We start from the raw sequence: 27,081 nt of genomic DNA, 5'->3' as shown, positions 1-27,081 counted from the left end.
AGCAAGGAGAGTCGTGCTTGCTCGTTACAGCTTCAGCCCTATCGGTAGACGAAACAAATACTTGCCTAGGAATGACAAGTGGTTTAGTCAGTACTTCTGACTTGAGACTTCCCTGATCTAGATATGACAGACGGAATGGAAGTTTTTAGGACAAAAAGCCTGTGTGATGAGATCGCATGGGAGGTGGCCCGGTCCGCTGAATCGGCGTTCTCCCCACGCTTAAAGTTACCCAATGCGTATGTGGGAAACAGGTCATAGATTCCGTAAGCAACTGTACTGTACAAGTATGGCCAATAAAGTAAAGATCTTTACAAGTAGGACTGAGAGACAGAGAAACGGGTAAGAGCACTCGCATTTAGGCTGAATACCAATTGTGACTCTAGTCATTAGAAGCATTCAAAGTCATTCGAAGTGGCGTACGGCATAGAGATATCAACTGCATACTTGCATGGTGGGGAATGCTTTAGACCATAAGCCTGCATGCTTGAAGAGGGATTTATGGAGGGGCTCAGAGTAACCCTCTGGAAGAAGCCGAGATCGATGCAGAAGAAACCATGTAAGAAAGGACATTAAACAACACAAAATGATAGACAGACATGCAGTAGCCACGTAATATGAAATTGATTTCTACTCAAAGCGGGATCATGAATTATGCCGACTGCCAAGATAGGAAGGGCGGTGTCGAGATTTGAGCATTCTAGAGCTTTTGGCTCAGCTCATTGTATTGACGTGTAACCTGTGGCTTGAGGAACGGTATAATCGTTGGCTTGTTTGTGTAGGGACCACTCGTGGCGCGTCAACAGATGCAATAAGACAGGCTTTAAGCGCAATATTTCGAGTAGCTGCAGTTTGCAAAGCTATAGTACCATTTTGATATCATAGAATTGTCTGGTGAAACCTAGCTAGTTCATTCGGAAGGCTTACTGGAGGATATCTGGGAAGACGAAAGCTTGTGGAACAGCAGCTTGTGTGCGGGAGCCGGACAGCATGGATTTGCAGTGCTATTCATGAGCTTGCAGAGTAGTAGAATAGTGATAGACATCTGAATATCTGTCGCCAAGGTTCCGGGGATTCTGAGGAAGGTTACGAGGCTTCTGAGCGAATAGGGAAAGGGTGCCGTGGACATAATTTCGAAGTTTGAGAATAAATCCGAGAAGTTTATATACGCCCAAATACAATACGGATGTGGAAGCCTTTGTTCCTCCACGATTTGTATGCAACAGGAGTATAGAATCAGTCATATTCCCAGGTGTGTTGTGCTTACAAAGCCTCACAGACCATTCGAAGTCTGGCCATATTTGTCAAAAGAGCCGTGCTAATCTGTAGGGGGCAGCGATCGACAAGATTCCGACCCGGAATCCTGGGTTTTGGCAAGGACCCGCCATCGCAAGATTCCAGATATGATTACCGTAAATTGTAATCTAACATCACTGTACTGTGCGGTTGTAATGTTTAGGCAGAAAGGATACTGGATCAGTGATAGGTACTTTAAGATTTAAGGTTTGTCTGTACTCGCCTTCACTACTCCGTAGATCTTAAACCCCCACCTATACTGTTTGTGGTCGTCCTTCTCTACTGCATCAGGATAGTCCTCCGACCCTTTCTTCAACTCTCGCAGCGCGCAGTATCGGCATCTTCCAAGCCTGCACCAGTGGAAAGATATCGAATGCTCGCCTTATCTGCCGGTGTGTAGGTACTGTAGGTATATTTGTGCATTCGTTTGGTCCCTCGATTGTTTGATCCTCGGCGCATACAGTGTCTCCTTTAGCCGCGTACCTGCCTGCCCATCGAAGTGAAGACTCGGAAACTGCCAGGATATCATCTCTGATAATAAATACAGGGTAATTCTCGGTCAATAGACCCTTGCGGGGCGGAAGTTGTTGCGGCTTTTTGTCCTGGCCTGGCCAATATCGAGGAATGCCTCATCTGGATCCTTTCATGTCTCCGTCCACTCGGTCTGGTCTGTCTTCGTAGGATGCATCCAGCCAACCCGTCCCTGTCCCCAGGTCGATCACGCTGGGACCCTAGCCAACCCGCCAACAGGGTGCTGCGATTCGTACAGTATGGGAGAAGCCTACTTCTATATTCCGCGTTCTATGGAATAATAAACCCCGCAAGTCTGGATCAAGCCTGCATTCTGGGAACGCCTCTAACTGCTTTTTGCTCCCTGATGTGAAAGCCTATTTCTTGCTGCAGCACGACGGATTCAAAGGTACTCAGTCGTATTGGCTGGACCTGCAGTGAGTGCTGATTTCTTTTTCCTCCAGCATGCATCGAACGGCGCATTTATGATGCATGCATGGCGAGCTGTCAGACATTGTCTCGTTAGCCCGGCCCATTCCATCTTCCATCTAGTGTCTTGATGTTGTCTTGAAGCGAAACGTTGGCTGGTTATAGAGTGAACACTTCGTCTCCGAACCTATAGTAGTTTTGTAAGAACCTGCCTATAAATACGAATTATAAGCACGGTACTTGTCGTTTGAGGATATTTTGGGTGCTGATCATGGACCGTCTGGCACTCTGACCCTGGCCACGACTCTTTCCCTGCTATCTGCCGCTTTCTGCACAGACTTACTTCCGTCAAAAGATTATGGTACGCTCCCTACAGTACAGGCTTTGCATGTACCCTAGTCAGCATCCCTTCCATCCTCTGTCATCGACATCTCTTTAGAATCTTCAGATGTTAAGGTCCAACCGCCACTCTTGTTAAGTGAGCTCAATCGATTTCATCTGTTTGTAAGACCGGTGTTCGGGCAATCTATCTCTAGGTCAACTCCTCTCTATTGCCGCCACAGCAGAGTCCGGCCACAATTGCTTTCTTCCCTTGTTGATCGACGTTCGGCTTACATACACGATACATGCCACTTCTTCGAAGAAAAGCCCAGTGCTCATCTGAAGTTGCTATATATCCTCTGCGTGCGGGATATATTTGCAGAAGCTTGCAGCTCAGCGCTGCAATCCGATATCTTGACGAGAGAAATAATGGAGTGACCAACAGGATCGAAAGCACTTTAGATTGGATAACCATACTGTTTCACTTTAAAATCTTTACGCTGCTCAAATCCTGCCATCAGATCATCCCACCTAGTTAGTGAAGAACTTCATGGGCACCAACACGCCTTCTAAACGTTCCATAATTCCTCGGCCCTTCAACAAAAACCCCTGGATCTTGCAGGAACTCTGGCGTCCCTGTTTCTATCCACTATATTGGCACCGCTAAGGAAGGTGTACGGAGTAATTAGAAGTTCTATAGCTTCACGGGCGGCATTTGTGGACTTGTACCGCAAACGTTCCCCGGATACAGATCCGTCAGGCCCAAGCGCATCTTCGGAGTACAATCTTAGATCATCACGGTGGGGCGGCAACTTCTCGCGCTCGGGGGTTATACTGCTATTCTATTTGGATGACCAGAGGAGCCGGTCTATCGACTGACGAGGCTCAGAGCAGGGTTCAATTTACAAGGTTCGACTCAAGTGTCAACGTTCTTGTGTGCCTCTCCACTTCTAGTCGCTCTAGTGTCGTCTACAATTGCAAATCATCTCTGGGTCTCTAACGGCCAAACGACGTATTGCACTCACTTGAGGTTAGTAGGAGGCCGTGAGCGCTGCTAGGGTACTGCGACCTCTGAGCATCTCTGGATACTACTTTGAAGTATCATTTGCCGCGAGTCTCTTTTCAGCGGCTGGAACAACATGGATTACAATCCTCAAGTGCCCGCACACAGTATCGACACTTCACCACACCCCACGGCTCCTTCCGAAGGTGGCACTGAAAAATCTGCCTTACGACCTCCCAAGCAGCTGAGCTCCGCGAGCTCTTACACAGAATTGAACTTTCTTTTTGGCGTTCAGGACCCCACAATGGAGGTCCCAAAGCCCACACGGAACCAAAAAAGGCCCAGTCAAGGCACTGACCATACAAAACATCGCAGGACGCGCTCTGGTTGCTATACCTGTAGGAGTAGGCGGGTGAAGGTATACTACAGTAGACCTCCCCCACTGAAAATCATTGACTTATCTATTCCAGTGTGATGAAGCCCACCCGATTTGTGAAAGTGAGTAACAAATTTTGCTTATTCAACTTCGGACTAACCGGTTATCAATTAGGATGTAGGAAAGGTGGCCGAGATTGCGTCTATCCAGAACCTTCAACGTCGAGCAAATCTTCGCGTAGTAGTGGTTCGTCCAAGCGCTCTCAGACCGCAAACCGTGAAAGCCCTGATTCATCATCCGATGACGATGAACATGAAGATGAAGGAATAGAACGTCTAGAGGCCATACCCGATGAGGATGAACGTCTTCAATCAGGCACATCCACAATCGAATTCCAAAAATCCGGTACTGGCCATTCTTCGAAAGACCGGAAAAGCACTACTCGACATAGCTCTGAGACTCCATCTTTAGTGCAAGACAAAGGAACATCACCTACCCCCTCTGAAGGATCTGTGGGTTATGCCCCTCAGGTGTTGAGTGACTGGCGACTCAACAAACCAAGTTTCTCTCCTGCTGCTTCAGATAAAACCGATTGGTCGTATTTGCCTGCAGATATTCAGTTCTATCTTGCCTACTTCTGTGAGAATATCAGCCACCTGCATTACTCACTCAAGTACGACTCGGAGGACTTCATGAGAACTCAATTTCTGGACGTGGCGCTCGAAAACGAAGCGTTACTCTACGCAATTGTAGGTTTCTCGGCCTTTCAACGAACACTGCATAATCCCCAAGGCAAGATCCAGGACTTCCTTCAGTACTATAATAAGGCAGTATCCTTGCTTCTTAAATCGTTGAAGAAGGGAGAAAGACACAGTATTGGAACATTACTCGCGATCTTACAACTAGCTACTATTGAGGTGAGATTGAAGGACTTCCTGGCTTGTTTCAAATCTAATGCCTAACAGGAATTTCTTGGTGACTGGATTAATCTACTTGGCCATCAAAAAGCCGCCTTTCAATTGCTCACACAATTATACACACCAGAGACTGTGATGCAAAGCGAGATGCCGCGAATCATATTGGGATGGTACATGCGATTCGACGTCTTCGCAGGGCTTATGGGAGGATTTGAAACTGTTCTATCCAGGGAATGGTTTTCTTCTACCTATGAATTTTTCCAGCGCCAGATTGAAAGCGAACCAACACGCCTAAAATGGAAAATTGAAGCATCAATCGCAAAACATCGTCTCGTCGCTACCGATATGTCCTTACTCCTTGTGAGGATGGGGAAAGGTGAACTATCAATAGAACAGTTCATGAGCCAGAATGCCGAGATTGGCAGAAGAATTCAAGAGTGGAAGACCAAAATGGACCCTGCTCTCCAGGATAAACGCTTTCTAGTGACAAACTTTTCGGGAGCCCGACCTCGAGACCCGAATAGCATCGTTGACCCCTACCTGCCAGACATTATCTATAGTGGCCCACTGTGGGTGATGAACATCGCTACGATTGACGTAACCCGCCCCCTCTTTGTTACTCTATATATGCTGTGTTAAGGCTCCCAAGAGCGTTTCATTTTCTCGGCTCTTGCTCTTTACAGGAAACGAAGTACTAATCCGTTGTAGTGCTTCTCTATTGATGTTATGCTCAAATATCAGACGGCCCTGATACTGAAGACTGAACCTGACGATGAACTTCAAAAGATAGCATATAAAACTTGCCAATTATTCGAAGCTCTCGAAAACTGGCCTGGAAGTCCGCCCGGCACAGTGATTGCTTGTCAAGCAAGTCTTGGGATTGCATGCCTGTTCCTCCCCAAAGACCATCATCATGCTATGTGGGCGCGGCGAAAATTTGCACTTATCGAATCGCATGGGTACGATATTTTGTGACCCTCTATCTCTAAGTTTCCATCTAATGAATCGCGTAGCTACATCTACCCATCTACCTTCCGAACAAAAATGGCAGATCTGTATCACGATAGGTCTTGCCTGCATTGGTGGCTCCCCAATGATGAGAACTATCCCCCAATAATACGATCAATTAGGAAGTTTGTGGAAGAACGTACAACACCTGCGAAGGATACTCTCAGTGGGGACCTGCGAGATATGAAAGCCATATTTGCATCCCTAAATATAGACGACGGCAAATCGAGTGTTCCTCCGGGTATCAAAAAGGAGGATGGCTCAAACAACGTGGCAGTTGCGTCAGAGGATTTTGGCAATATGGGTGGGATGGCCGGGGAAGGTGATACTTCTGGATATGGCTATCGTACTCAAACCGGTGGATCCTACGACCTCCACAAGTGAGGACCCACGCAGCCAAGACTTGCAGCCGAAACAAGGCGAAGCACGAATTACATGGGCAATGTGGAACGTTTAATGATGCTTGCTAAATATATGGCCACCGTATGGGGCTGTTTTAGCGATGAAGAAGTTCGACACATAGGAAGTAGTGGTCTGCCAAGGTCGAAGCTGAGAAACTGGCGAAAAGTAGTGGGCGTGAAGAGTCCACCTTTTTGGGCTCCTGGATTGGTCTGGACAGCCTGGGATATTTCAAAGACTTAGTGGAAGAAGCAGGTTCTCAACCTAACTTCCTTCCACGGAACGGCATGAGGTATGAAGATGGCCTTTGAGAACACCTATCGCTATATGGATTAATATTGCACACCATATGGTTGAACGCGGAAGCTTACACGCATCTATTTCGTTTGGGAGCCAATGCCAATGCCAATGAAATAAATGAGAAATGTCACATAGAAGCGGGCCAATGAGAGAGAGGAATAGAAATGAAATGAAGTAGATCGAACTGATATGATATTTCAACCTGGGGAGCCCTTATTCGAGTATGGACTACCCTGACGTACAGTATAAAATTTGGAAGACATTATTGCTTTATGCATGCTAAGAGTGTGGACAATATATAAGGGCTTTCATACAAAAAACTTTTCCCCTCATACAGTTCGAAAATCTAGTTCTGTGATTAGTACTGAGTAAAATATATTTGGTAGCTAAGTATAGCCTAGGCGCAGGCAAGGAAGCAAGGATGTGAAGTTCTGCAGTAGCTTAGTAAGCCAATCACTAGAGCCAAATAGGCACTGCAGCTTTCCCCATGCAACCACCAAGTTAAGATCACCATCTACAATTCGATATCACAGCCTCACATCACAAATCTGCGGATTAATTTTCGACCACAGCCTCCAGCGAACTTGTGCGATCTAGGGAGAATATAGTACACAACCATGAACCGGCCAGGTATGAATGTCAACGCTCTCTTGTTCCCACAGTCTGCCCCGCCGAATGCGAGCCAACAACGATGGCCTTGTTTGCTTTGAGATGAAGGAAATGGCACAAGGTTTTCCCTCTGCGCTCAATATACCCATGATACACTGGTCGGGGTTGTTCTCTACTCCAGCGATGGTCCATATCCCTTCCGGCGTGCGATCAACCCAAACCAACATATCTGTGAAAGCACGCGATCTGGCATTTGAGAAGTCTCTTGGTTACTTTGGAAAGGGCTCTGGCGTGCAGATGGACGGGCAAACACTGAAAATATATGATTGTCATCCCAGGACATTATCCTCAGCTTTACCTGGCCCCATTGCGCTTGGGTCGTCCATACCTTTTGCGCTTTGTGGTTCAAAGGTCCTTTTCATTCTAGAAGATCTTATACTGACCGGATATTGTAATCGTACAGCTGTTGGACCTCAATCCCTACGTGGCATACCAAACGGCTATTCAAGCCAGCAACAAATACCGCAAAACAGAAGTGTATCTGGCAGGCTACCTCCAACTGGAAAGATGGGTATGGGCCCTTAGTGGCTTTTAGATCAGGATAGTGAGCTGTGCTGACGGAGTACTTCGAATTTAGCCAGCAATGGAGCGAGTTGGGCGTTCGGTGGTGGAGTACCAATGGGCAGTACAGGCTTAGGAAACCCTCGACCAAATAATGGACCCACAACGAGCTTCGCACAAACTGTCGGTGGCTCGTCGCAGCCAGCCACTCCTCTGGACATAAAGTGAGTCTGTTGGCGGTTCTTTCCTGCCCCGAAAACCATACCGAATTGCTCCTATTTCCGAACTTCAGAACGGCTTTGTCCCGACCTAATTATCAGCCACGCCTGAATATAAACTGACTGACCTCAGTGAATTTCCTTCATTATCTAACAATCAACCTCAACCAAGCCAGTCAACTTGGGCGGCTTCTGGCAATCGAAATCTAGGACCTTCCGGAAGCATGCGTATGCAACAGCCGTCGCTATCATCGCAGCAGCAATTAAATGCCCAACAACAAACACAGCAGCAACAGGACGACCTCTTCAACTCCTCATCACAACTACCAAGCAGCCAAGGGGGGTTTATATTTGGAGCACAAAATGCTGTTGGGCAGTCCTCCCAATCCAGCATCGTTGACGAATTCCCTCCTCTCAATCGTAATGCAAACGGCGACATCGGCCAAGATCGAAACTCTAGCTTGATGCAAAACGTCGGGTTTGGTGCGCCATCAAATGGTGTGGGGTTCGGCTCTGCAAATCCTCCACAAGCAAATCGGACCAACGGTCTGTTGAATGCGCTTTCAGAAAGTAGTCGAGCTCCTCCAGGGAACCGTATTGCATCGCCGGGAAGTTTATCAGGTAAGCGTTCGTAGAGAAACAAATAACTTTGAAATTCACTAACAATTATGGCAAAGGTGTATCAAGTTCACGATCTCCAATCGAAGGCGGTCGCCTGGGTTTAAGTGGCGTTGGAGAGGACGCAAGCGTGAGTGTGACCGGATTAATTTTAATTCAATCAAACATCCGACTAACAACACTAGAACTTCTCAAACGCCCGATACGACGCGTTAATGTTGCGTGATGAAGGCACACCGCATCCTACAATGAGTGCAGGAGCCAATTCGCGGCTAGATGGCGCACAGCATCAACTTGATGGAGCCGTCCCACGGTCGCAGACGGTCGATTCAGGTGCTGAGCCATCACGAAGCAATGGCGAAGATTCTGGGCCTGTAGTGCTAGATCCTTTAGCAAACATGGGCGAGATTGACAAATGGGGCTTGAAAGGGTTTTCGTTCATGATGAATAACTACCCAGACTATGCCGGTCTTGTCAGTGGTGTCAACATTGGGAATCTTGGATTTGATCTGAGCTCGTCGGAGTAAGTCGCTAGCTTATTTAAATGGCTTGCTTGTTTGCGTTCTGAATTCACTAACTTATTAGACCATTCTCCACGCAATTATACTCATTATGGGACAATGAGCCTAGCAGACCTACGATTCCTCGCTTTTCCATACCTGAGTGCTATCGAGTACTGAACGTTGCTAAGGTGGATACGAAAATCCAGAACTTCAACGACGAAGCCTTGATATTCATGTTCTACAGCAATCCAGGGCATGAGGACCAGGTCAGGGCCGCTCAAGAGCTGTAAGCATTGTTCCCCCCTACTCTTTTAACAAGGGCTTACAAAAGGAAATCTTCAGTCACAACCGGAATTGGCGTTATCATAAGAAGTTACAGCAGTGGTTGACCAAGGATGATATGATGGTTCCCCAAACGTTGGGCAATGGCACGGAACGGGGGTACTATATCTTCTTCGATATCAAACAGTGGAGCAGAGAACGTGTGAGTATTTGATGTCTGGCTTGGTTAATTAAAATCCAGCTAATCACGCTTATAGCGAGAACTCACTTTGGTTTACGACGACCTAGAGAATTTGCCTAATAACGGTGTTAGAGGCCCTCTGACATAGGCCCCAATAATACAAGCTGTTCTATGCGTCAAGCATCCTTGTTTCGAATATTTCCATAGCTGTCTCGCTACTTATGCTTGTGAATGCGGGTTAAAAACGACAGAGCGGATGGCGTTTACTCTGTGGCACAACTCGAATGGATTAGCTGGACTCGGTCTGTGGGCGTTCTGCAACCCGGCGAGGTTTGCATAGTGGCTACTTATAGGGGGGTTTTTTTTTTTTGCCAAAACGACAATGTCGTGTTTCATAGCTACTGAGGAATTCAGAACTGATATTTCGCTCCCTAACTCTCAAAGAAGTGACGTTCTTGCCAGCCTCGCCAGCTTACATATCAATAAACATTTGCACGTGATGTCGAGTACTATCATTTCGGTATCTGTGTGACAGAAGCAACCACCACCCTTGCATCGCAAATACCAGTATCCCAGGTCATTCGATGAGCATTGTTTCTTCACGGTGCTTGAAATCACCTGTTTCAAAAACTAGCATCGGCCACGCAGCTTGGCTCACATCTATTACCGCGCTCGAAAACTAATCCAAAACTAAATCCACTGCGGCCTAATCCTATAACATTTCCATCCCTCCCTCTCTCCGAACCACCTCACCTCACCTCACCTCACCACCATTCGCCATGGCTTCATCGGACCAAACCATAAACCTGCCACAGCTAATCCTAATTCTCGTCCTGGGCGGCCTCGCCATACGATACTTCTTTTCCAGCAACAGCCCTTCAACCGGGAACCGTGGTGCAACATCCGCGAACAATGTGCGGGCGCGGGAGGCGGACGTAGAACGCATACAGCAGATGTTTCCGCAGGTGTCGAGACGGAATATCATGTGGGATCTGCAGCGGAACGGGGGGAATGTGGTGGCGACGACGGAGCGGATATTGAGTGGGAGGGGGCTGGAAGTTGTGAGTACCCTTTTGGGGTTTTCTTTCTCCTTCCGTTTCGAGAAGTGGATTAGAAGTCTATGAGTTATAACTTGTGACTCTGTTTCATGAATCAACCTTAGATACATCCATACTATACTGTGCTGTTGAAAACTTGCTAATCAACACCAGCCTCCACAATCCTTCCAACCACCCCTCCCCTCAACAACCTCCTCCACCACCTCAACCACAACCCCCAAACCCGCGCGACCCCTGCAACCAGACCTCATAACGCGCTACAACCTGGGCTCCAAAATCAACAATCCACCAATAACAACAGACGAAGAAGAAGCAGAGCGAGAAAAGGAAGAGAAGAAACCGCAGGTGCAGAACTCGTCGTGGAGCGCGAATAAGGGCGAGAGACAGGCGCTGTTGCAACGGAGGAGGGAAGAGATGATCCTGGCAGCGAGAAGGAAGATGGAGGCTAAGGTTGCGGCGGAGGCGAGTTTGGGGAAGCAGGGTATATAGCCCGGGGGAGGGAGTGGGAGTTTGGGGAGTTTGAATGAATGATTGTTTGTTTGTTTGGGGTGGAGGGAGGAGGGAAGGTGGTGGTGTATGTACTGTATATCCCTTGTATAGCATGTCTATAATAGGAAATAGCACGGCACGGCACGGCACAGTACGGTACGGTGTGGTATGGCATGATTGATCGGGGAGTCCTCTCTACATACTGCATGTTTTTGGTTGCTATGCTAGGCGTTGGGGTTGAATGGATTTGCGTTTTTGAGTCATTGCTTCCTTACTTGCCTATCTACCTGGCAAAGAAAGTACCTATATCGGGCGCAAGAGCAGTTAGGCGGAACTTCTGCTGTTTCCATCTAAATCAACTTTTAATCAGTCTATAGCCATTTCCCGTAAGTGGTATGTTATGCTTCACGGTTCTCTTCTGTTAAAATATGTCACAAGAACATAGTTACCTGTAGAATTACAATCATCATAGAATAGAGTAAAGACGAGTGTCTATATTTTACGGGTTTTGATTTCTATCCTTTGCTTGTATGATCGCCATCTATAAACGCACCAAAAACTGGAAGCTTTCTTAGCATGTATCAAATCGCAGGAAGAAGAAAATGCAGTCTGATCATGCCACATCGATCTAAACCGCTCTACTAGAATCCTGAGCAAGACCCCAGCGGGCGTTTCTATCGATTCTCTCCATGCATAATAACCATCCATCCATCGACTCCATTATTTCATGACCTCTTCTACCCCAGATAAACTTCAAATACCCCTCACTTCGACTCCTCAGGCTCGACAATCTCATCGGGCTTCGTAGTCGGCTCCGCATCGGTCATCTCCTCGTCCTTGGTACCGTTCGCAGCAGCCTCTTGTGCCATGGCGGCTTTCTTGGCGGCTTCGGCCATCTCTCGCTTTCTTTGAGCCTCGGCGTCCTCGGCAGCCTTTTGTGCAGCACGCTCAGCCTCGACTTTGTCCCAGTAACGTTGGACGATGGGTCCTGCAACGGCACGGATCTCATCCATCTTGGCAATGTAAACAGCCTTTGTAGCGTCCTCGCCTTCGTCGTAGAGCCAGTCCTGTATTCAAATTAGCAATTTAAGTGTCGAAAGAATGACACAAGGAAACTCACCTCGCTAGCCTCAAGCTTGGCCTTCAGCTTCGTCTTCTCTTCATCGCTAGCGAAATCGGCGTATGTGTCGTCAATCTTGTTTCGCATCTCGTAGATGTAGGTCTCGAGTTCGTTCTTCTTCTCTTCTGTGTCAGCAACGAGCTTGTCTTCCATAATCATAGCCAGTTCTTTTTCGGCAGCGGCCGCCTTTGCGGTTTCCTCAAGGGAAGCAGTGCCCGAGATGATGGGGAGGTCGCCTTTTCGGACTTGCTTCTTGACCTTGCGAGTCTTTGGCTTGTCGTCGGTTTCCATAGCCTTCTTGGTTGTTAGCAAGTTTTCGTTCAGGCGAGGACGTTTCGTAGCATGCTCATCTTCGCTGGAAGGTTGAGACGGTACCACTGGATCGCGACGTACATCTGGGTCCTTCTTGTCTCCTTCCTTCTTCTCACTTTCTTTTTCTTCTGGGATTGGCTCTTCAACCTCCATATCTTCTACATAGTACCCAGACTCTACATTCAGAATTCCGTGCAAGTTCAGGCGTGCTTTAAGCTTGCAAACCATGAAATCGTCTTTCGAGTCCGCCTTGACGTTCTTGACAGAAAATCGACCGATCCAGGGGTTGGTCTTGCCTGGCAGTAACTCGGGCTGTGCGTATTTTGCCTCGAGGTTGAATGCCTCCTTGCGGTAGAAGGTGAGAATTTTGGTCGATGGCATCTGGTTTCCTCTGTTGAAAACTGTGAGGCTGGTATCCTCATCTGGAATGTCCGGAGATTTCTCCCATGTAAACTCGATTGGGTAGTTGACGATATCGTGGATGGCGAAGTCACGGACACGGAAGACGGGTGAGAGAATGGCGCAGCTGAAAGCACAACCTCTCGCAATAGCCTCATCTTGGTTGAGTGTGAAGGACAGAGTCTTGCCGAAGAACTTTTGGATACGTTCTTTGAGGGCTGGTACACGTGTGCAACCTCCGACGAGCTCAACGATATCGATGTCGTCCTTGGTCAACTTGGCCTCAAGCAAAGCCTGCTCGAGAGGTACGTGTACACGCTTGAGTAAAGGCTCAACAAGGGCTTCGAGTTCTTCGCGCTTCATCATGGTGGAAACATCGACATCGTTCATCAACGATTCAATGTTGATAGGCGCCTGCAGGTTGGCGGAAAGGATCTTCTTCAACTTCTCGGCAGCTGCGGCAACACGGACTACGGCCTTAGGGTTTGTCTTGATGTCAATCTTGTACTTCTCCTTGAACTCCGCAGCAAAGTGGTCCACTAGAGCCTTGTCGAAGTCGCGGCCACCAAAGTGACGGTCGTACGTAGTTGACTTGACAGTCAGTTCCCCTTTCTTGAATTCCACGATCGAGCAGGAGTAGTTGCTGTGCCCGATATCGATAAACGCCACACGCCTTGGCTTCTCCTCTGCTGCAGGCAGGTCGGTCTTTGTGATACCATACCCTAAAGCAGCTGCGGTTGTGTCGTTCATCAAGCGGAGAAGCTTGAGTCCGGCGATCTCGGCGGCATCCATAAGAGCTCTTCGTTGGATATCGGTGAACCAAGCCGGAACGCTCATGACTAGATCCGAGACTGGGAGTTTTAATTCTGCAGAAGCGGTCGCCTTTACCTTGCTCAAGAACATGGAGACAAGCTGGACGGCGGTGTATTTCTCCTTCTGGCCCATATATGTGACCTCCGCACTGACCTGTCCATTGATATCGACGAGCGGTGCAGAGACATACTGTTGTTCGATTTGGACATCTGGATCAGACAAGCTTCGCCCTGCTAACCGCTTCAAAGATCCGACTGTGTTCTTGAGATTGGAGATCTCTTGTGTCTTCGCAGGTTCGCCGAGGTATCGAGATTTGGGTCCAAAGCCAACTAAAGATCTAGAGAGATTGTAAGTTTTTTTGTTGAGAGCAAAGTAGGAGGTGGGATGGACAACTTACGGTGTAGCTCGATTAGAGACTTCGTTGGTGATCTGCGCAAGGTCAGTATTTCTTGAAGGCCAACATGTAGAAGCAAGATAAGGATACATACAACATCGACCCCGCGATTCCGGGCAACGGCAATAACTGTGTTGGCTGTGCCAAAATCTGGAGGAGGATTAGCAGGTTTCAGAAAGGCTGAGGCTTGTGATTGACGTACCAACACCGACAACAGACATTGCGGGATGTTTCTGCTCGGTCGGAGCGTGAATATGGGAGGTTTAATTGAGGGTAGAAGACAGCGACGTGCGGAAGGGGTGCTTGGAGGGTCGGAGTCGAGGAATAGACCTTGGAAATTTTATGTAGATTGAGTGGTGTTGTCAAGTCCAAGTAGGGTCTTTCAAAAAATTTGATGCGTTTCCCGCCCCGCTACTTTGGTTTGGTCTGCCACCTTTCTCGCTTGCTGGACTTCCACTTCCACTGCCTTCGACGAACATTCGAGCGCTTTCCTTCCACAACCAACGCAACAAACACACATGCCGGTTGCCTACTACCATATCAGATCGTATTGATTCTGTGTGATTCTGCATCATCTACCCTACCGGGACAGCACGTGGCATCTTCTTCCTCTGTCAACAGGCGCAAATCACGTGCGAGGGGTTCGCATCGGATAAGCTATCGCTACAGTATGCTATGATGTCGGTGTTTGGTGGGGCGAAAACAAGGCTTCCCGCTGAAGAGGGTATAACAAGGTAGCTGGGGCAACAACAAAGTGCCCACCTGGCATGGGCAAATAAGTATAATGTTTATAAAGTCGATAATATGTATATACAGAAACCATTTAAAACGTCTCAAAGCAAAGTAGGGTAGTGTTCCATGCTATTTCTTGCAAGGTCGGATTCGTCTAGCTGTTTTATGTATAAATGATAGTCCTTATGCACCCGGGGTTCTTCTTTTCCATCTAAAATACACTCACGAGTAATGCCCATCAGCATGTGCTTTGGCAGTTTATGGTCGGCTAGGCGCTTCCACCTGGGATTCCATTTTGGCCCCTTTAAATTACTCCGTACTGATACGTACCTAGGCTGTACTCTTGGTTGTACGGAGTATCTTGGAAGATCGATTCCATTTTGATAGCACGTCATAGCTTGCAATCATGCCACAGAAAAAGCAACGGATGTACAGTACGGGCCATCTGATATCATGAACGCCCCCACTCAGTCGATACCGAATCGACATACGGAGAAGATGTCTGAGAAATGTTGACAAGGTTACCGCGCTCCATAATCAACTTCCCGACGGTCCTGATTTTCTTGAAGGTTGTCAGGAGAATGCGCAGGGCGTCATCGCTGATCCTCAAGCTCAATATCTTTATACTCAGCAGATGCAGTCCTAATCAAGCTGGCTCTACCCAATGGACTTCGCCCGCTTCGTTGAATCTGTACAGTTGACGCTGGTCGAGGCATTGCTAAAGGACCATCCACGTACGGCCCAGCGTCAGGAGATCCAACGCGTGAGCCAGAGTTGTCAGCTCGTTGATACTCGGATCGATCTTTAGTTTGTCCCAGGTATTCCGCTGAATCCTTCCAACCTCCTTTGCGCAGCTCTGCATCGTCGACCTCGTAAAATTGGCCTATTGGTGGACCCGGCATATATGCACCCCCTGCTGCACGCTGGCTTGCTTGCGCCATTTCGTATTTCTTTCGATCCTCTTCGCCCATGATACTCTCCACACGACGAGGCATGCATATGGAATTGGTGCTAGTCTGTGCGGAGAAGTTGCTGTCGAATGAATCTCTAGGATGGAGTGGCATTCGTCCAGGACCTGCAAGTGCGCCGAGTCAGCATTGTTTGACCAGAAAATATGTCTTCAAGCTTGGGAGTTTGTAAGTTTCTTTTACGTCTCACAACAACGGAGACATCTAAGCAAGACAGTAAAACTCCGGGATATATCCCAGGGGGGAAAGAGAATGCCCGCAGAAGCAGCTCACCACCTGAAGGAAGACCCCCACCCCCTGTACTGAGCATAGAATCATTTCCTTGTTGATACCATCCACCCGGAAGTTTCTCAGCCGCCGTAAAACGTCCTTCAAGCCGGTCAGGTGGCTGAAGAGTGACTTTAGCAAGCTGGTTCTTCTGAGCTTCTGCGGCAGGCTTGAAAGTCTCCGGTACCACGTTGAGATCGTCGCCAGTCGCAACAGCTTTTTCGATAGCCTGTTGGGGAGTCGTTGTGGAATCTGCTGTGCCCGCATCTGCACGAGGTCCTCCCCAAGTCCTTTGGCCGGCTGTGAAGATACCATAGACCCTTGGTTGATGTCAGTATCATAGTTCGGAACTCTCAAGCGCGTTTGGTTAAGGGACTTACATGTAGTACCAGTTGAAGAAAGGATTACAGACGAACATTAGAGGATAGGCCCAAATCTTGAAGCGCTTCAGCTTTGCACCGAAGTAGATCATCATAACCCAGTTCAGACCAAGGGAAATAGCAATAAATCCAACCGGTAGATCTTTGATGTTCTTGGAAGTGCTCAAGATGGAGATGACCATAATGAAGAACAGCAAGGCTGTAGTTCTAATGGTATTTTGCATGAACCTAACCACAGCCAATATTGGGTACCGCTTCCAAATCCTCATGTCTGTCAGCATGCAGACTTCATTTGTAATGAAGCCCAAGAACCATCTTCTGCGTTGCTTGATTAGAGATCGATATGTTTGGACTGCTTCCGTTTTGCAGAAAGCCGTCGTGCACATTTGGATTTGGTACCGTTTCTTGGCTCCAATCATAAACAGATGGGTCAGCCATCGATCCTCTCCCAAATGAGACTTTCCATAATCAAACATGTCCTCACACTGTTCGGCTTTATCAGCGAAGTAGTATTTGGCCATTCTGCGGAAAGCCGAAAATCTCAACATAGTGAGGGCTCCTGGTAAGCAAGTAACGGCTCCACAGCCAGATTCAACAGTTCTTTCGAATAGCTGGCCGTGAATGTATTCCATGTCCTGGAGGAGAGTAATAAAACTGTGTTTCTTGGTCGTTGAAGTGATAACGCCAGTCATTGCCAGCATATCTCTCGAGTTTCCAGGGCTCAACTCCATGTCATATACGAAGTTCTGAAGGCACACACGGTCCAATATACAATCCGAATCTATGAAAAGGATGAAAAGGTTATCGTTTCGCTTCAAATACGCCGTGTAGATTTTGTCGATAAGTCTGTAGGTAGCTTTCTGGCAGTGTCTTTTTCCTCCATGAGGAAAGCGAGATACTGTAATTCGTGCCCCGCGGTACTTTACGTCAATACTCTTCGGGTATGAATCGAGACAAAGCGGGACGCCTAGCTTCTCAATTGTGTTGAGGTATAATTCATCCTCCTGATCACCATCGAACGAGAGAAAGACATGGATGCATGTTGTCGGGTAGTCACAATCAACAACAGAGCCAACCGCGGTCAACAAGACATCTGGATCCTCCATGTAGCATGGCATGACGATAACAACTTTCGGAGCCGAATGCTCATCTAGGACCTGCTTCATGCGTTTTGTTCGTCCAATGGAGTGCGTAACAATTTGATAAACGCAGAAGAGCCAAGGGATCGTTAACAGAGCGGCGAAAGACCAGAATCCAAACCATTGAAGGAAGGTGACCATGGAAAGTGGAAAGTATTGAGTTATGTGATTGGGTAATGGGAGAGTGACAACCATGATCGGTAGGTAGATGCATCTATGAGCATGAGCAATTAGTGCGAGTCATCAAATCGACTTTCTTTTCTAAATAGAACATACCTTAGAAGAGTGAAGACAATTGCCACAACTACTGCTAGAATCTTGACTGACCAATGCTCGGCTTTCTGGTATACCTTCACTAAACAGTACAAAAATGCAGCAAGCCAGAGGAACCATTCAAGGAAAGCAGCCAGTAGAACCGACCCAACGATACCAGTATAGATAATCTGAGCACAAGCGATGGCGTAAGTAAATTATCCCGCAAACAATAGCCAATTAAGACATTGATAGCAAGAGTGCGGCTTACATCTTTGACTGGCCACGGCGAAGTATTGTACGGAGACATCTTGGGAAAAGATAAATCAACGACCGACGCAGATTTGAACAGAGAAAGTCTACTTCGGGGGGGTTTTTTTTTGGATAAAAAGACCCGGGGTTCTTTCAACTCTTACTTTCCACAGGTTGAAGTGCTGCGGGGTCCCGGAAGAGGTCCGCTTGGGAAAGGGTAGCTGCAGGGTGAAGCGTAAGTACTTTAGTTGTTGCAGTGGCCAGCAAGGCGAACAAAGACTTGTACAGGATTGACTTACAATAGCCTAGGAGGGAATGTGACTCCCAATAATTACAGTATCGTTTTGTGAATGTGAATCTGTCAGTCCCTTGAGTCGGTGTTCGGTTGCACAGTCTTAGGAAACCCGTGTTGTACACAATCGTTTTGACCAAGCGGAGAATATGCAATGATTCAAAGAGGTCGAAGCAAGCCGAATGGAGTGATGAAGTGGGAAATGAGTTGTTCCAGCAGATCAGACACTGTTAGAAGGACCGAAGAAACCTTTGGAGGTGTCAAACCAACCGAAGGGTTGTATGATGGTTCATGCAGGCTTCCTGCTACACCATCCATCGATCGTTGCTGCTGTGTTTTGGTCGCGGAGAGAATGGGAGGAGAATGAACGAGTGGTCGCCGGCAAGGCACGAGCAAGGAAATTCAAGAACGGGTCCCACGAAATCAAACTTCATGGAAATTCACTTTTGTGATGGATGACGGCATCATCGATCATGTCTTATTTGACATTGACAGAGAGAAAAGGGAAGACAAGAAAGAAGATACAGAATTCGGAAAGTGCAAGTGAGAAGCAGATCTGGCGGCTATGCAAATACCGAGTAAGGTATACATATATACATATATATGCTCATCTGATGCGGAAGTCGCAATCGAGCCGGGCCTGGACAAATTGGGACCATACAGTACCTAGGTACCTTATATAACTCAACTAACAAACGCAAAGACTGTTTCTGCCTTCACAAAACATCGTGTTCCCACGGCCAAACGTCCAAGAGGCATGTAGTTGAACCGGCAAACCAGGTCCTTGACATCTACATCTACATGGAGGCACAGAGTTTGCACTTATCTGGATACTCAGCCAGACTGCATGTGCTACTCAGGATCGCGTACCTTGTTGCAGCTTGATGTGATGTCCTCGTCGTCGCTAGAGTATTTAAGCTTACTGCACTGCGGAGAAACTACACTACTTGTGGTCATCCTTGCAGCAGATCATTCTCAGTGTCTTAAAACACGTCCACGCCACGTTCACGTTCACATACATATACATATACATCAGCGTACTTCACCAACCACATTAAAATCTATAACATTCCATACCGAAAAGAGCTTTCAAGAATAGCGTCCCACTTTAACTCGGTCCTGGCAACACCCAAGGTCATCGCTGCTCTACTGCAAGATGTTTTGCAGAAATTTCTTGGCTTTGGACCCAGACCAGAGTCCCTCCTTCTGAACTGCCAAAACATTTGGGGTCTACGGCTACGCCAACGCCGTAAGGATCACTCAAGCGAGCTTAGTTCAAGAATACGAAGGGCTCTTTGCCTTCCCCTCGTCGCCAAATAGCAAGAGGAATAAGCGTACAGTACGTCGGCGATACTAGGCCGATGATGCTGAGTCTTTCGGAGATATGGCGAATCGACATCCTATAAAGACAGACTTCGATTACTCTCTTTCAATTTCCTTTTGCCAATTGAAAGCTGCCGTGTGTTTGGTTTAATCTCATCTCTCTTCAAACAAAAATGGCAGCAGAACTGCTTGCAAACCCCGCTTCAAAAGCAGGAGCGATAGAAATCACCAACGGCTCTTGCCTCTGCGGTTCAATAACCTACACAGTCTCAGGCACACCTTCCACAACCGTCCTCTGCCACTGTACAAGCTGCAAAAAGCCATCGGGCTCTGCTTTCATGGCCAACAATTTCTACGAGGCTTCTGTAAAATCCCAATTCCTTGCACCAATCAACAGGCGAGAGAAGTGTGTGTGTCCCGCAAGATGAATGCTTACTGGAATAGAAACTTAATATTACTGGTCCTACGAGTACCCTGAAAAAGTACAATGATACGAGCCCCGATGCTGGTGGTTTCGTCCAGCGTTATTTCTGTGGTGACTGCGGCTCGAACATATTCATCAAGAACTCGAAATGGGAAAATGCTGTGATCGTTGCGACGGGAACGTTGGATTATGAGGAGGCGCTGACGGAATGGAAGCCCGATGCTGAGTTCTTTTGTAAGAGAAGGGGTCCCTGGTTGTCTAATGCTGGAGCGATTGAGGAAAAGAAGTTCAACGCGATGACTTAGAAAGTCTAGCGTCTTGAAGACTGCCTCGCATTTGTGGTTTTCTAAAAAGTGATTGAGAAGCAATATAAGACGCGTTGCGAGGGTTGGGTACTTATCTGCACGAGTAATGCTCTTCTTATAATTACATTTACTAAACAAATTTCAATTCTGCAAAAAGCTCCTAACCACCGTCAACGAAAGCATCTATGGCTATGAATTCGCACCGAGGACAACTAAAACGTCCTGAAAATTGTGTGTTCCTGCATCGCATGGTTCAACGCTTCTCATTTGCATCACAAAAACAACTATGCATGCTTTAGTAGACAGTAGAAGAAAGGGGGTAGTGAGTGTATTTGCGTAGCATGACGATGTTATGCATGCGCTATAATAGCATCGTAACGCAAAAGAAAGAAAATGAATGACTGCGCTCAAAAATCTCCTCCATTCAACCAATCTGTCCGCCTATCCTCCACTGGATAGTCCTCTCCCTCTCCCAACAGCACCTCCACAATCAATAAACAGCCAACCCACTGATCACACCTTCCACCACAATCATTCTTTCATTCGTTCGCCGATTCGAAGGTTGGGTCGAGGTACCGACCGTCGCAGCTGCTGTCGTCTCCAAGGTTCGACAATCCGGGTATGGATGGAGTGGCGTAGTGGTGACTCGAGTGGCTTCGCGTCGATGGGCAGAGAAGAAGGTCCTAGTCATTAGCAATCAAGCTATCAACCAACATGCTCTGATCAGGTCCTATTGTACCCTCGAAAGAGGGGTTTTCATCAGCACTCAGTTCTCATATACTCGCACAAAAGCAAATGCCCCCTTCGACCAGAGGTTACTTCTTGGTCTGGCCTCTGACAGCCTTTAGCGCTTCATGCCCAGCCAGCATTGCTTTCTTGGAGATTTTGCTACCTTGCACCGCTGTCTTTGCAGGCTCTCTCTTCAGAGTCAGCCTGCTGACATCACCGGGTGATGCGACGGCGTTCAGAGGGCCGCGACTAGCAGTTGATGCAGGTCTATCTCTTTCTGGGGAAGGGGGTGCGTTTTTGACTTGCGAAACTTTGCTCTTGGGATCATACCAATCGACATCACTGAGTTGCAACTTTCTCGCTCGTTGGCCACTGCGATTGTTACTCGACTTGTCAGGTCTGAGGTAGTTCGCTGCGGCCGTCTTCTCGAGACCTGCGTTGATCTTGTGAATATTGATGTTGAGGGGTATGGGGGCGAGTATGTCTTCACCATCTTGGTCTTCGCCATCTCGAAGGTCGTAGTTCAGGACCAAGCTCTTGATTCTTTGCTGTTCCTCGCGCTCCGCAGCCTGTTGGGTTTTCATGGCAACCGCGAAAGTTGAGTCGGAAGGAAGTGCGACAGTGCGAGTCTAGTGCTAGTATTAGTATCGTGAACCTTTTTGAAAGGGCTGAAATACAAACCTGTTGTCGATTACCACGCTTTGTGAGGAGGGAGAAGGCCATTGTGCTGCTTGGGGGAGCGTTGCCAACAGGCTCATCGTTCCAGGACTCGTTTGTGGCAGGCACATCGCGGTCCTTGCGTCTGATGGGAAGGGGTACGTCGAAGGTAGATTTGCGTTCGTGCTTTCGCGATTCTAAACTTTCAGCCATCATCTTTGCATACTCACGCTCAAAGTCAGCCTCATCTTCTGGGTCAACTTGTTCCTCCTGTCGAGTAACCACAATAGATTCCTCTTCGGAATCGGTTCCTGCGACTGACGGATTTGCATCGCCATTTGCATCGATCTTTCTCGGAGGTCAGCAGGCGTCAGCAGCGATATCAAGAGCGGTGTGGCTTACATCTGTTTCTTCGTCTGATTCAGAATCTTTCTCGGCATCTCCTTCAGCAAGGCCAGCTTCAGCTTCGGCTTCAGCATCATCCATCCCCTCATCCGAAGAACCATCGCTGTCAGCCTCTTCGGGCTCGGCGACTTTGTCCAGACCAGAAGTTTTCTGGTCTTGTGCCATAGCTAGCTGGAAAGCTTTGCTGGCCTCTTCAATGTTAGAAGCAAGCTTCCATTGGGGCCTAGTCAGCGCAAAAACGTCTTGAACGATGAACTCTATGTCCATAGGAAGAGTATCTTTGGTGTAAATGTAGTACTGAATCACGTTAGTTGTTTTCCGCCAACGAAAAAAGAAAGTACCCACTTGGAAGAACGACAAGAAATAGTCCAACTTCTTGCCAGCGGCTCCACGATTGAAGAAGATACCACAAGTTTCAAGTAAATTTGCCACGAGTCGAATACGGAAGAAGTCATCTGGCATATCAAAGGGGTTGATACGACCTGGAATAGGCGGGCCACCTACATGAATGTTAGTCAAATGCACGTGGAGAAGTTTTGACACGACTTACCATGACCAAATGTCATGATGCGGTACATAGTATCGAAGATTACAGGGTGATCAACCATGCGGTAGTTGTAGAGCTCGCCTAAGTATTTAACTTCTGCGAGTCGGCGCTGATTGAATTTGAAGTCGTTCTGCTCTAGTCCAAGTACAATATATTCCAGGACATTATCGATAACCGCGGTAACAAAGTCTTGGTGGTATCGATACAAGGCGCTCACTAGAATAGCAAGAAGGTGAATGTTACCATACTTGACCTTGCCAGGCTTCGAAAAGATCTTCTCCAAAATGGTGACAACCTCGGCCTCCTCCCAGTGCAATCTGCGAATCTGTTTGAGGCATTTCGTATAGTTGCGATTGTTCATATCCAAGTACACGAGCTTGCGAATGAAAAGATCAATTGGCGTCCTCTCTTTTTGCTGGATAGCAGCTCTGACAGGTGGATCGACATAGTAGACGGCGTTCTCAATGAGCATGCGCTCTTGTTGCCCAATATGCTGAACTGACTTCTTTCTCTTTAGAGTCTCTAGGAATGAAGTCATGCGAGGAGAAGTTTCCGGATTTCGAAGCAGATATCGACCGCAGTTTTCAAGGAGGTTACAGATGATCTCAATGTTCATTCTCGAGAAATCATCCAAGCTGACCTTGAGGCAATGGAAAATGACATGCTCGGGAACAACACCAAACTTTGTCAATTCAGCAAGGTAGCGAATGTTTCCGAGTCGAGCTTGGCCTAAGAATTCCTTTTCTTTGCGTCTTTGGAGACTTCTAAATTCTTGATCAAGATGATCAACCAGACCTTTCGGGATATCCGGCATGTATTTGCCCAATGTAGCGACAAGTCGAGAGTACGACGGTAAGAGATCACTACGTCCTTTGGGAATCTCTTGAACGGCTTTGACCAAACGGTTCCGAGAAGCCTTCGAGTTGAGGAAACAAAAATCGATGGCGGCTTGATCAATCAAGTCTTTGTTGGTGAGATCTGGGAGTCGTGCCAGTAGAGCATCAACCTGGGCACCAATAGTCTTATTGGCAATGGCAGTAGACTGGTCATCCTCGGCGGTCTTGGCACTGGACTCAGCAGAGCTTGATTCTGAAGTATCGATCTTCTTTCCCACTTGCTCATCTGTATCTGGTTTCTTCTTCTTCCCGTCTTCGAGCAACATTCCAGGAACCTTGCCTTTTAGGTCAACGAGATTTTCATAGAATCTCCTCTCGTCCTCGTCTTCCCAGATACCTGCACCTTCGCCTTCACCACGCAAATATTCCCCAGTCTTGACCAGGCCGATGCCTCCATTGCCGGTAGCAGAAGTATCCTCGGAGTCTTTGAGATCTGGCATATCCCCACCAATAGCATCTGCGAGAGTTTGGGCATTCGAAACCAGTCGTTCCTGAGCCTTAACGACCTTCTCGTAACTTGCCTGTCTATCCTCAAATACTTGTCCAGACTTGACGTAAGCTTCAGCATCTTTTCGAGCCTGCTTACTGATGGCTTTCTGATCGCGAGTAAGGTGTGCTTTGACATCTTCAAAATAACGCTTCAGAATGTTACGGAATCGCTCCTGAAGCTGGGGCGATGCAAGAGGTGGGTCATCAATGGAATTACTTGGTGATGTGACTTCCAAAGGAGATTCATCATCTGCCTCTGTAGCACCCTCGGTGATTTTTGTGGCTCCATCTTCTTCAACAGTCTTGCGTCCTTCAGCACTAGCTTCTTTGACACCAAGAATGTCCCAGCCGAAGGCTTTAACGAATATGACCAGCAATGGTAGGTTTGCATGCTCTCTGTCATGACCTAATAGATCCTTGAGAACTTCTAGAGGAAATGGCTCAGCACCACCACCTTTGCCTGCCCCATTGGACTTCGATTTGACATCAGGAACCTTCCCAGCGGCGCTTGAGAGTGATTCTTTGCCTCGTGAAGCATCATCTGGGCGACTGACATCATCCAACGTCCTCAAAACACCTACAAGCCATAATTCCGTGACAACCCTGAGAAGTACCCTCTGACGTGTGATGCGCTCTTTTTCCTCCTTCTCTCTAACATCGGCAGCAAGGCTCTTCAGTAGCGACTTCTCGGGCGTTGCTAATCCCTTGCCTACAAGCCATCCCAGAAACTCCGTGAATTCTATAGGTCCAAAACGTTGGTGCAAGGCGCTCACTATTTCCACCCCAGCTTCAATTTCACCTGGTGACTTCAATCTACACAGCCCTTCGTAGCATGCGGATATGATTTCGGATAGGTATTTGTGCAGACTGAGTGTTCGAATTTCTTGCAGAAAAGTTCCGAGGGTCGCAGAAGTGATAGCCGTCCGCAGTCGCTTTATGAAGGCTGTATTCTTCTTCAGGGAGGAATCGAGGGACTTGTTAACTTCGTAGATGTCTGTACTGGTGTTAGAGCATAACTTCCCCCACTCGTCCTTGAGTAACCGACCTTTCTCCCCATCCCAGGCTCTGCTGTTCAATTCGCGCAATTCGCCTGTAGGTCCATGACATTAGCAGAGAGACCTTTGTTTTTCGGCAGATACAACATCACTCACGCTTTCTCTTGCGATCCATGAGGATCAGTCTAAGCCTCTGTAGGCCAAATCGCGGGTACTTGTGGAGGTATGGGCGTCTTGATGTTCCTTGTGACCCCACATTCGTGACTTCTAGGGGCGCATTAAGGTCTTGTGGAAATATTCTGCAGAAGCAATGAAATGCATCTGAATGGACTCTGCGGATAGTTCTACTAGATGTCGGATTGCTTTCAAGAAACTGCGTCCCTTCTTGTGCCAGACAATGTGGAATTTGCGGTGGGAATTTGTAGCTCTATCGATTAGATTCCGCTAGCCAACATAAACGCGCTTGCGGTGACTCTTGCCGCGCCGTACCTACCTGCGTACATGGGCATTTATTCTGGAAGGTACGTCGAATGGTTTTGTAATTGATGTGAATCACAGTTTGTATTTCAATTTATTTTCTAATTCGTTGAGATTTATGGTGCTTTTATAAATTTGATTTGTTTACAGTATGACTATTCCATTGCGTAGTTATGGAAGCAAATGAGGGGTTCAGTCCTTGTGCACGCGCGTGCCATCTCAATTTCGCTCGCTCTTTATGTTTACAGTACCTATATCGTCATGTTTCAAAACTTCTAGCATCGAGCTCCTGTTCTGTCAATGGTTCCTCTCTCAATGCTGTCCTCATCAAACGAAAAAAAGCCAACTCAAGATGTCCACCTCGATGACTGGCAAGTAAGCCAGCCCCGTCGTTGCGTGAAAGCACAGAGTACGCGTCGCGCTGACCTACAGCTGCGACCAGCGCACCGCTGAAAGTGCTGTGAACCTTTCTTCTTATATAGAGGGCTCTTGGGTGCAATTCTGAAGCAGCAGCTTGCTTTGCTGGCTAATACTAGTAAGTTGGTTTACTTCCCAGCACGAAATAGGCCCTTGAAATGTATCCTTGCTGCTTCAACAACTTCCCCCAGAAATACAGTGAAATTAGCAAGTGCCAGCGCATATGCCTGCTATTTGAAATTTGGGAAACTTTGAGCTGCGAGGTGCAGGATCCTAGAAAGAATCACAGGGAGAAATGTAGAATCTGACGAGGGCCTTAGAAAGACCACCCCGATTGGACCTCATCGTTGACTTGAAAAGTTCCCCAGAATTGACATTTGACATAATACCTCGTGTATGGAAAACGTTCTCCAGAGGCTCGATTACGCATAGACATACAGATAATCATCTGGTGGCTAGGGACCAGCATGATACTGTTTTGTGCCCTACCTTCCAGATGAAAGAATTGGTATATCACATCCAATTTAGGAAGAGGCCACTCTACTTCACACGTTACATCTTCACATCAGATATTCCTTTTTGTTAGGCAAACGGGAAGGATCAAGGTGCTCGGGCAACGCTCAAACCCAACACCCAAATCCAAGACTCCAGCCGTTTGCCAACCTCGCCCACCAATATCATTGACTTACTCCCTGTACCACGATCGTCTATTGTAATGTGTGGCACAACATTCCGAACCGTGAAAGCTGTTTCGAGAGCTAGACAATGCCTCGGAGCGCAATTTCGGACAGAAAACAAGCCGCGCGAGTCCATAGCACGGGTATATCGCGGGCGACAATTTCGAAGACACGAGTTATTGTTCAGCCGACGACGGCAGCAACCACGACAGGAATTCCGCAAGCTATTTCATGCGTGAAGCTTGTGCTCACTCGTCCAATAAGCAATTGGAGAACTTTGTTTATGTTGAGGTCTCTAGGTCAAGGTTTGACCTAATTGTTTTGACAAAAAGAGATATTCGAACC

At 47.5% G+C, this 27,081-nt stretch overlaps 7 protein-coding genes across 7 annotated transcripts; 4 read left to right on the top strand and 3 right to left on the bottom strand.

The window, feature by feature from the left end:
- Positions 1 to 3,692: 3,692 nt before the first annotated feature.
- Positions 3,693 to 6,241, top strand: SPCC965.10 (putative transcriptional regulatory protein; the record flags this gene model as incomplete). The annotated part of the gene is made up of 6 exons (XM_031146506.1): positions 3,693 to 3,974; positions 4,027 to 4,054; positions 4,107 to 4,849; positions 4,898 to 5,446; positions 5,558 to 5,808; positions 5,863 to 6,241. The coding sequence occupies 6 exons, from the start codon at positions 3,693 to 3,695 to the stop codon at positions 6,239 to 6,241; spliced, it is 2,232 nt and encodes a 743-aa protein (XP_031008297.1).
- Positions 6,242 to 7,348: 1,107 nt separating this feature from the next.
- not2 (General negative regulator of transcription subunit) lies at positions 7,349 to 9,676 on the top strand (the record flags this gene model as incomplete). The annotated part of the gene is made up of 8 exons (XM_031146505.1): positions 7,349 to 7,736; positions 7,803 to 7,950; positions 8,078 to 8,565; positions 8,622 to 8,692; positions 8,748 to 9,085; positions 9,148 to 9,351; positions 9,408 to 9,549; positions 9,605 to 9,676. The coding sequence occupies 8 exons, from the start codon at positions 7,349 to 7,351 to the stop codon at positions 9,674 to 9,676; spliced, it is 1,851 nt and encodes a 616-aa protein (XP_031008296.1).
- Positions 9,677 to 10,307: 631 nt separating this feature from the next.
- Positions 10,308 to 11,075, top strand: CUE1 (Coupling of ubiquitin conjugation to ER degradation protein; the record flags this gene model as incomplete). Its single annotated transcript, XM_031146504.1, has 2 exons — positions 10,308 to 10,589; positions 10,740 to 11,075. The coding sequence occupies 2 exons, from the start codon at positions 10,308 to 10,310 to the stop codon at positions 11,073 to 11,075; spliced, it is 618 nt and encodes a 205-aa protein (XP_031008295.1).
- A 764-nt stretch (positions 11,076 to 11,839) lies between these two features.
- Positions 11,840 to 14,334, bottom strand: hsp88 (Heat shock protein; the record flags this gene model as incomplete). The annotated part of the gene is made up of 5 exons (XM_031146503.1): positions 11,840 to 12,142; positions 12,196 to 14,056; positions 14,117 to 14,148; positions 14,208 to 14,263; positions 14,316 to 14,334. 5 exons carry the CDS (start codon positions 14,332 to 14,334, stop codon positions 11,840 to 11,842), a joined length of 2,271 nt encoding a protein of 756 aa, XP_031008294.1.
- Positions 14,335 to 15,438: 1,104 nt separating this feature from the next.
- chsD (Chitin synthase) lies at positions 15,439 to 18,161 on the bottom strand (the record flags this gene model as incomplete). The annotated part of the gene is made up of 5 exons (XM_031146502.1): positions 15,439 to 15,820; positions 16,146 to 16,400; positions 16,461 to 17,813; positions 17,876 to 18,042; positions 18,123 to 18,161. 5 exons carry the CDS (start codon positions 18,159 to 18,161, stop codon positions 15,439 to 15,441), a joined length of 2,196 nt encoding a protein of 731 aa, XP_031008293.1.
- Positions 18,162 to 19,891: 1,730 nt separating this feature from the next.
- Positions 19,892 to 20,447, top strand: LHYA1_G001519 (uncharacterized protein; the record flags this gene model as incomplete). Its single annotated transcript, XM_031146501.1, has 2 exons — positions 19,892 to 20,083; positions 20,163 to 20,447. The coding sequence occupies 2 exons, from the start codon at positions 19,892 to 19,894 to the stop codon at positions 20,445 to 20,447; spliced, it is 477 nt and encodes a 158-aa protein (XP_031008330.1).
- A 490-nt stretch (positions 20,448 to 20,937) lies between these two features.
- UPF2 (Regulator of nonsense transcripts) lies at positions 20,938 to 25,340 on the bottom strand (the record flags this gene model as incomplete). The annotated part of the gene is made up of 8 exons (XM_031146500.1): positions 20,938 to 21,130; positions 21,267 to 21,805; positions 21,858 to 22,181; positions 22,236 to 22,535; positions 22,584 to 22,738; positions 22,789 to 25,164; positions 25,216 to 25,260; positions 25,322 to 25,340. The coding sequence occupies 8 exons, from the start codon at positions 25,338 to 25,340 to the stop codon at positions 20,938 to 20,940; spliced, it is 3,951 nt and encodes a 1,316-aa protein (XP_031008331.1).
- Between the last annotated feature and the right edge of the window lie 1,741 nt (positions 25,341 to 27,081).

The sequence above is a fragment of the Lachnellula hyalina genome (genome assembly GCF_007821495.1).
Source record: "Lachnellula hyalina strain CBS 185.66 chromosome Unknown contig00017, whole genome shotgun sequence".
In the NCBI taxonomy this organism is placed as follows: domain Eukaryota; kingdom Fungi; phylum Ascomycota; class Leotiomycetes; order Helotiales; family Lachnaceae; genus Lachnellula; species Lachnellula hyalina.
The sequence above is the reverse complement of the archived record's forward strand: the minus strand, read 5'-3'. Positions and strand labels throughout refer to the sequence as shown.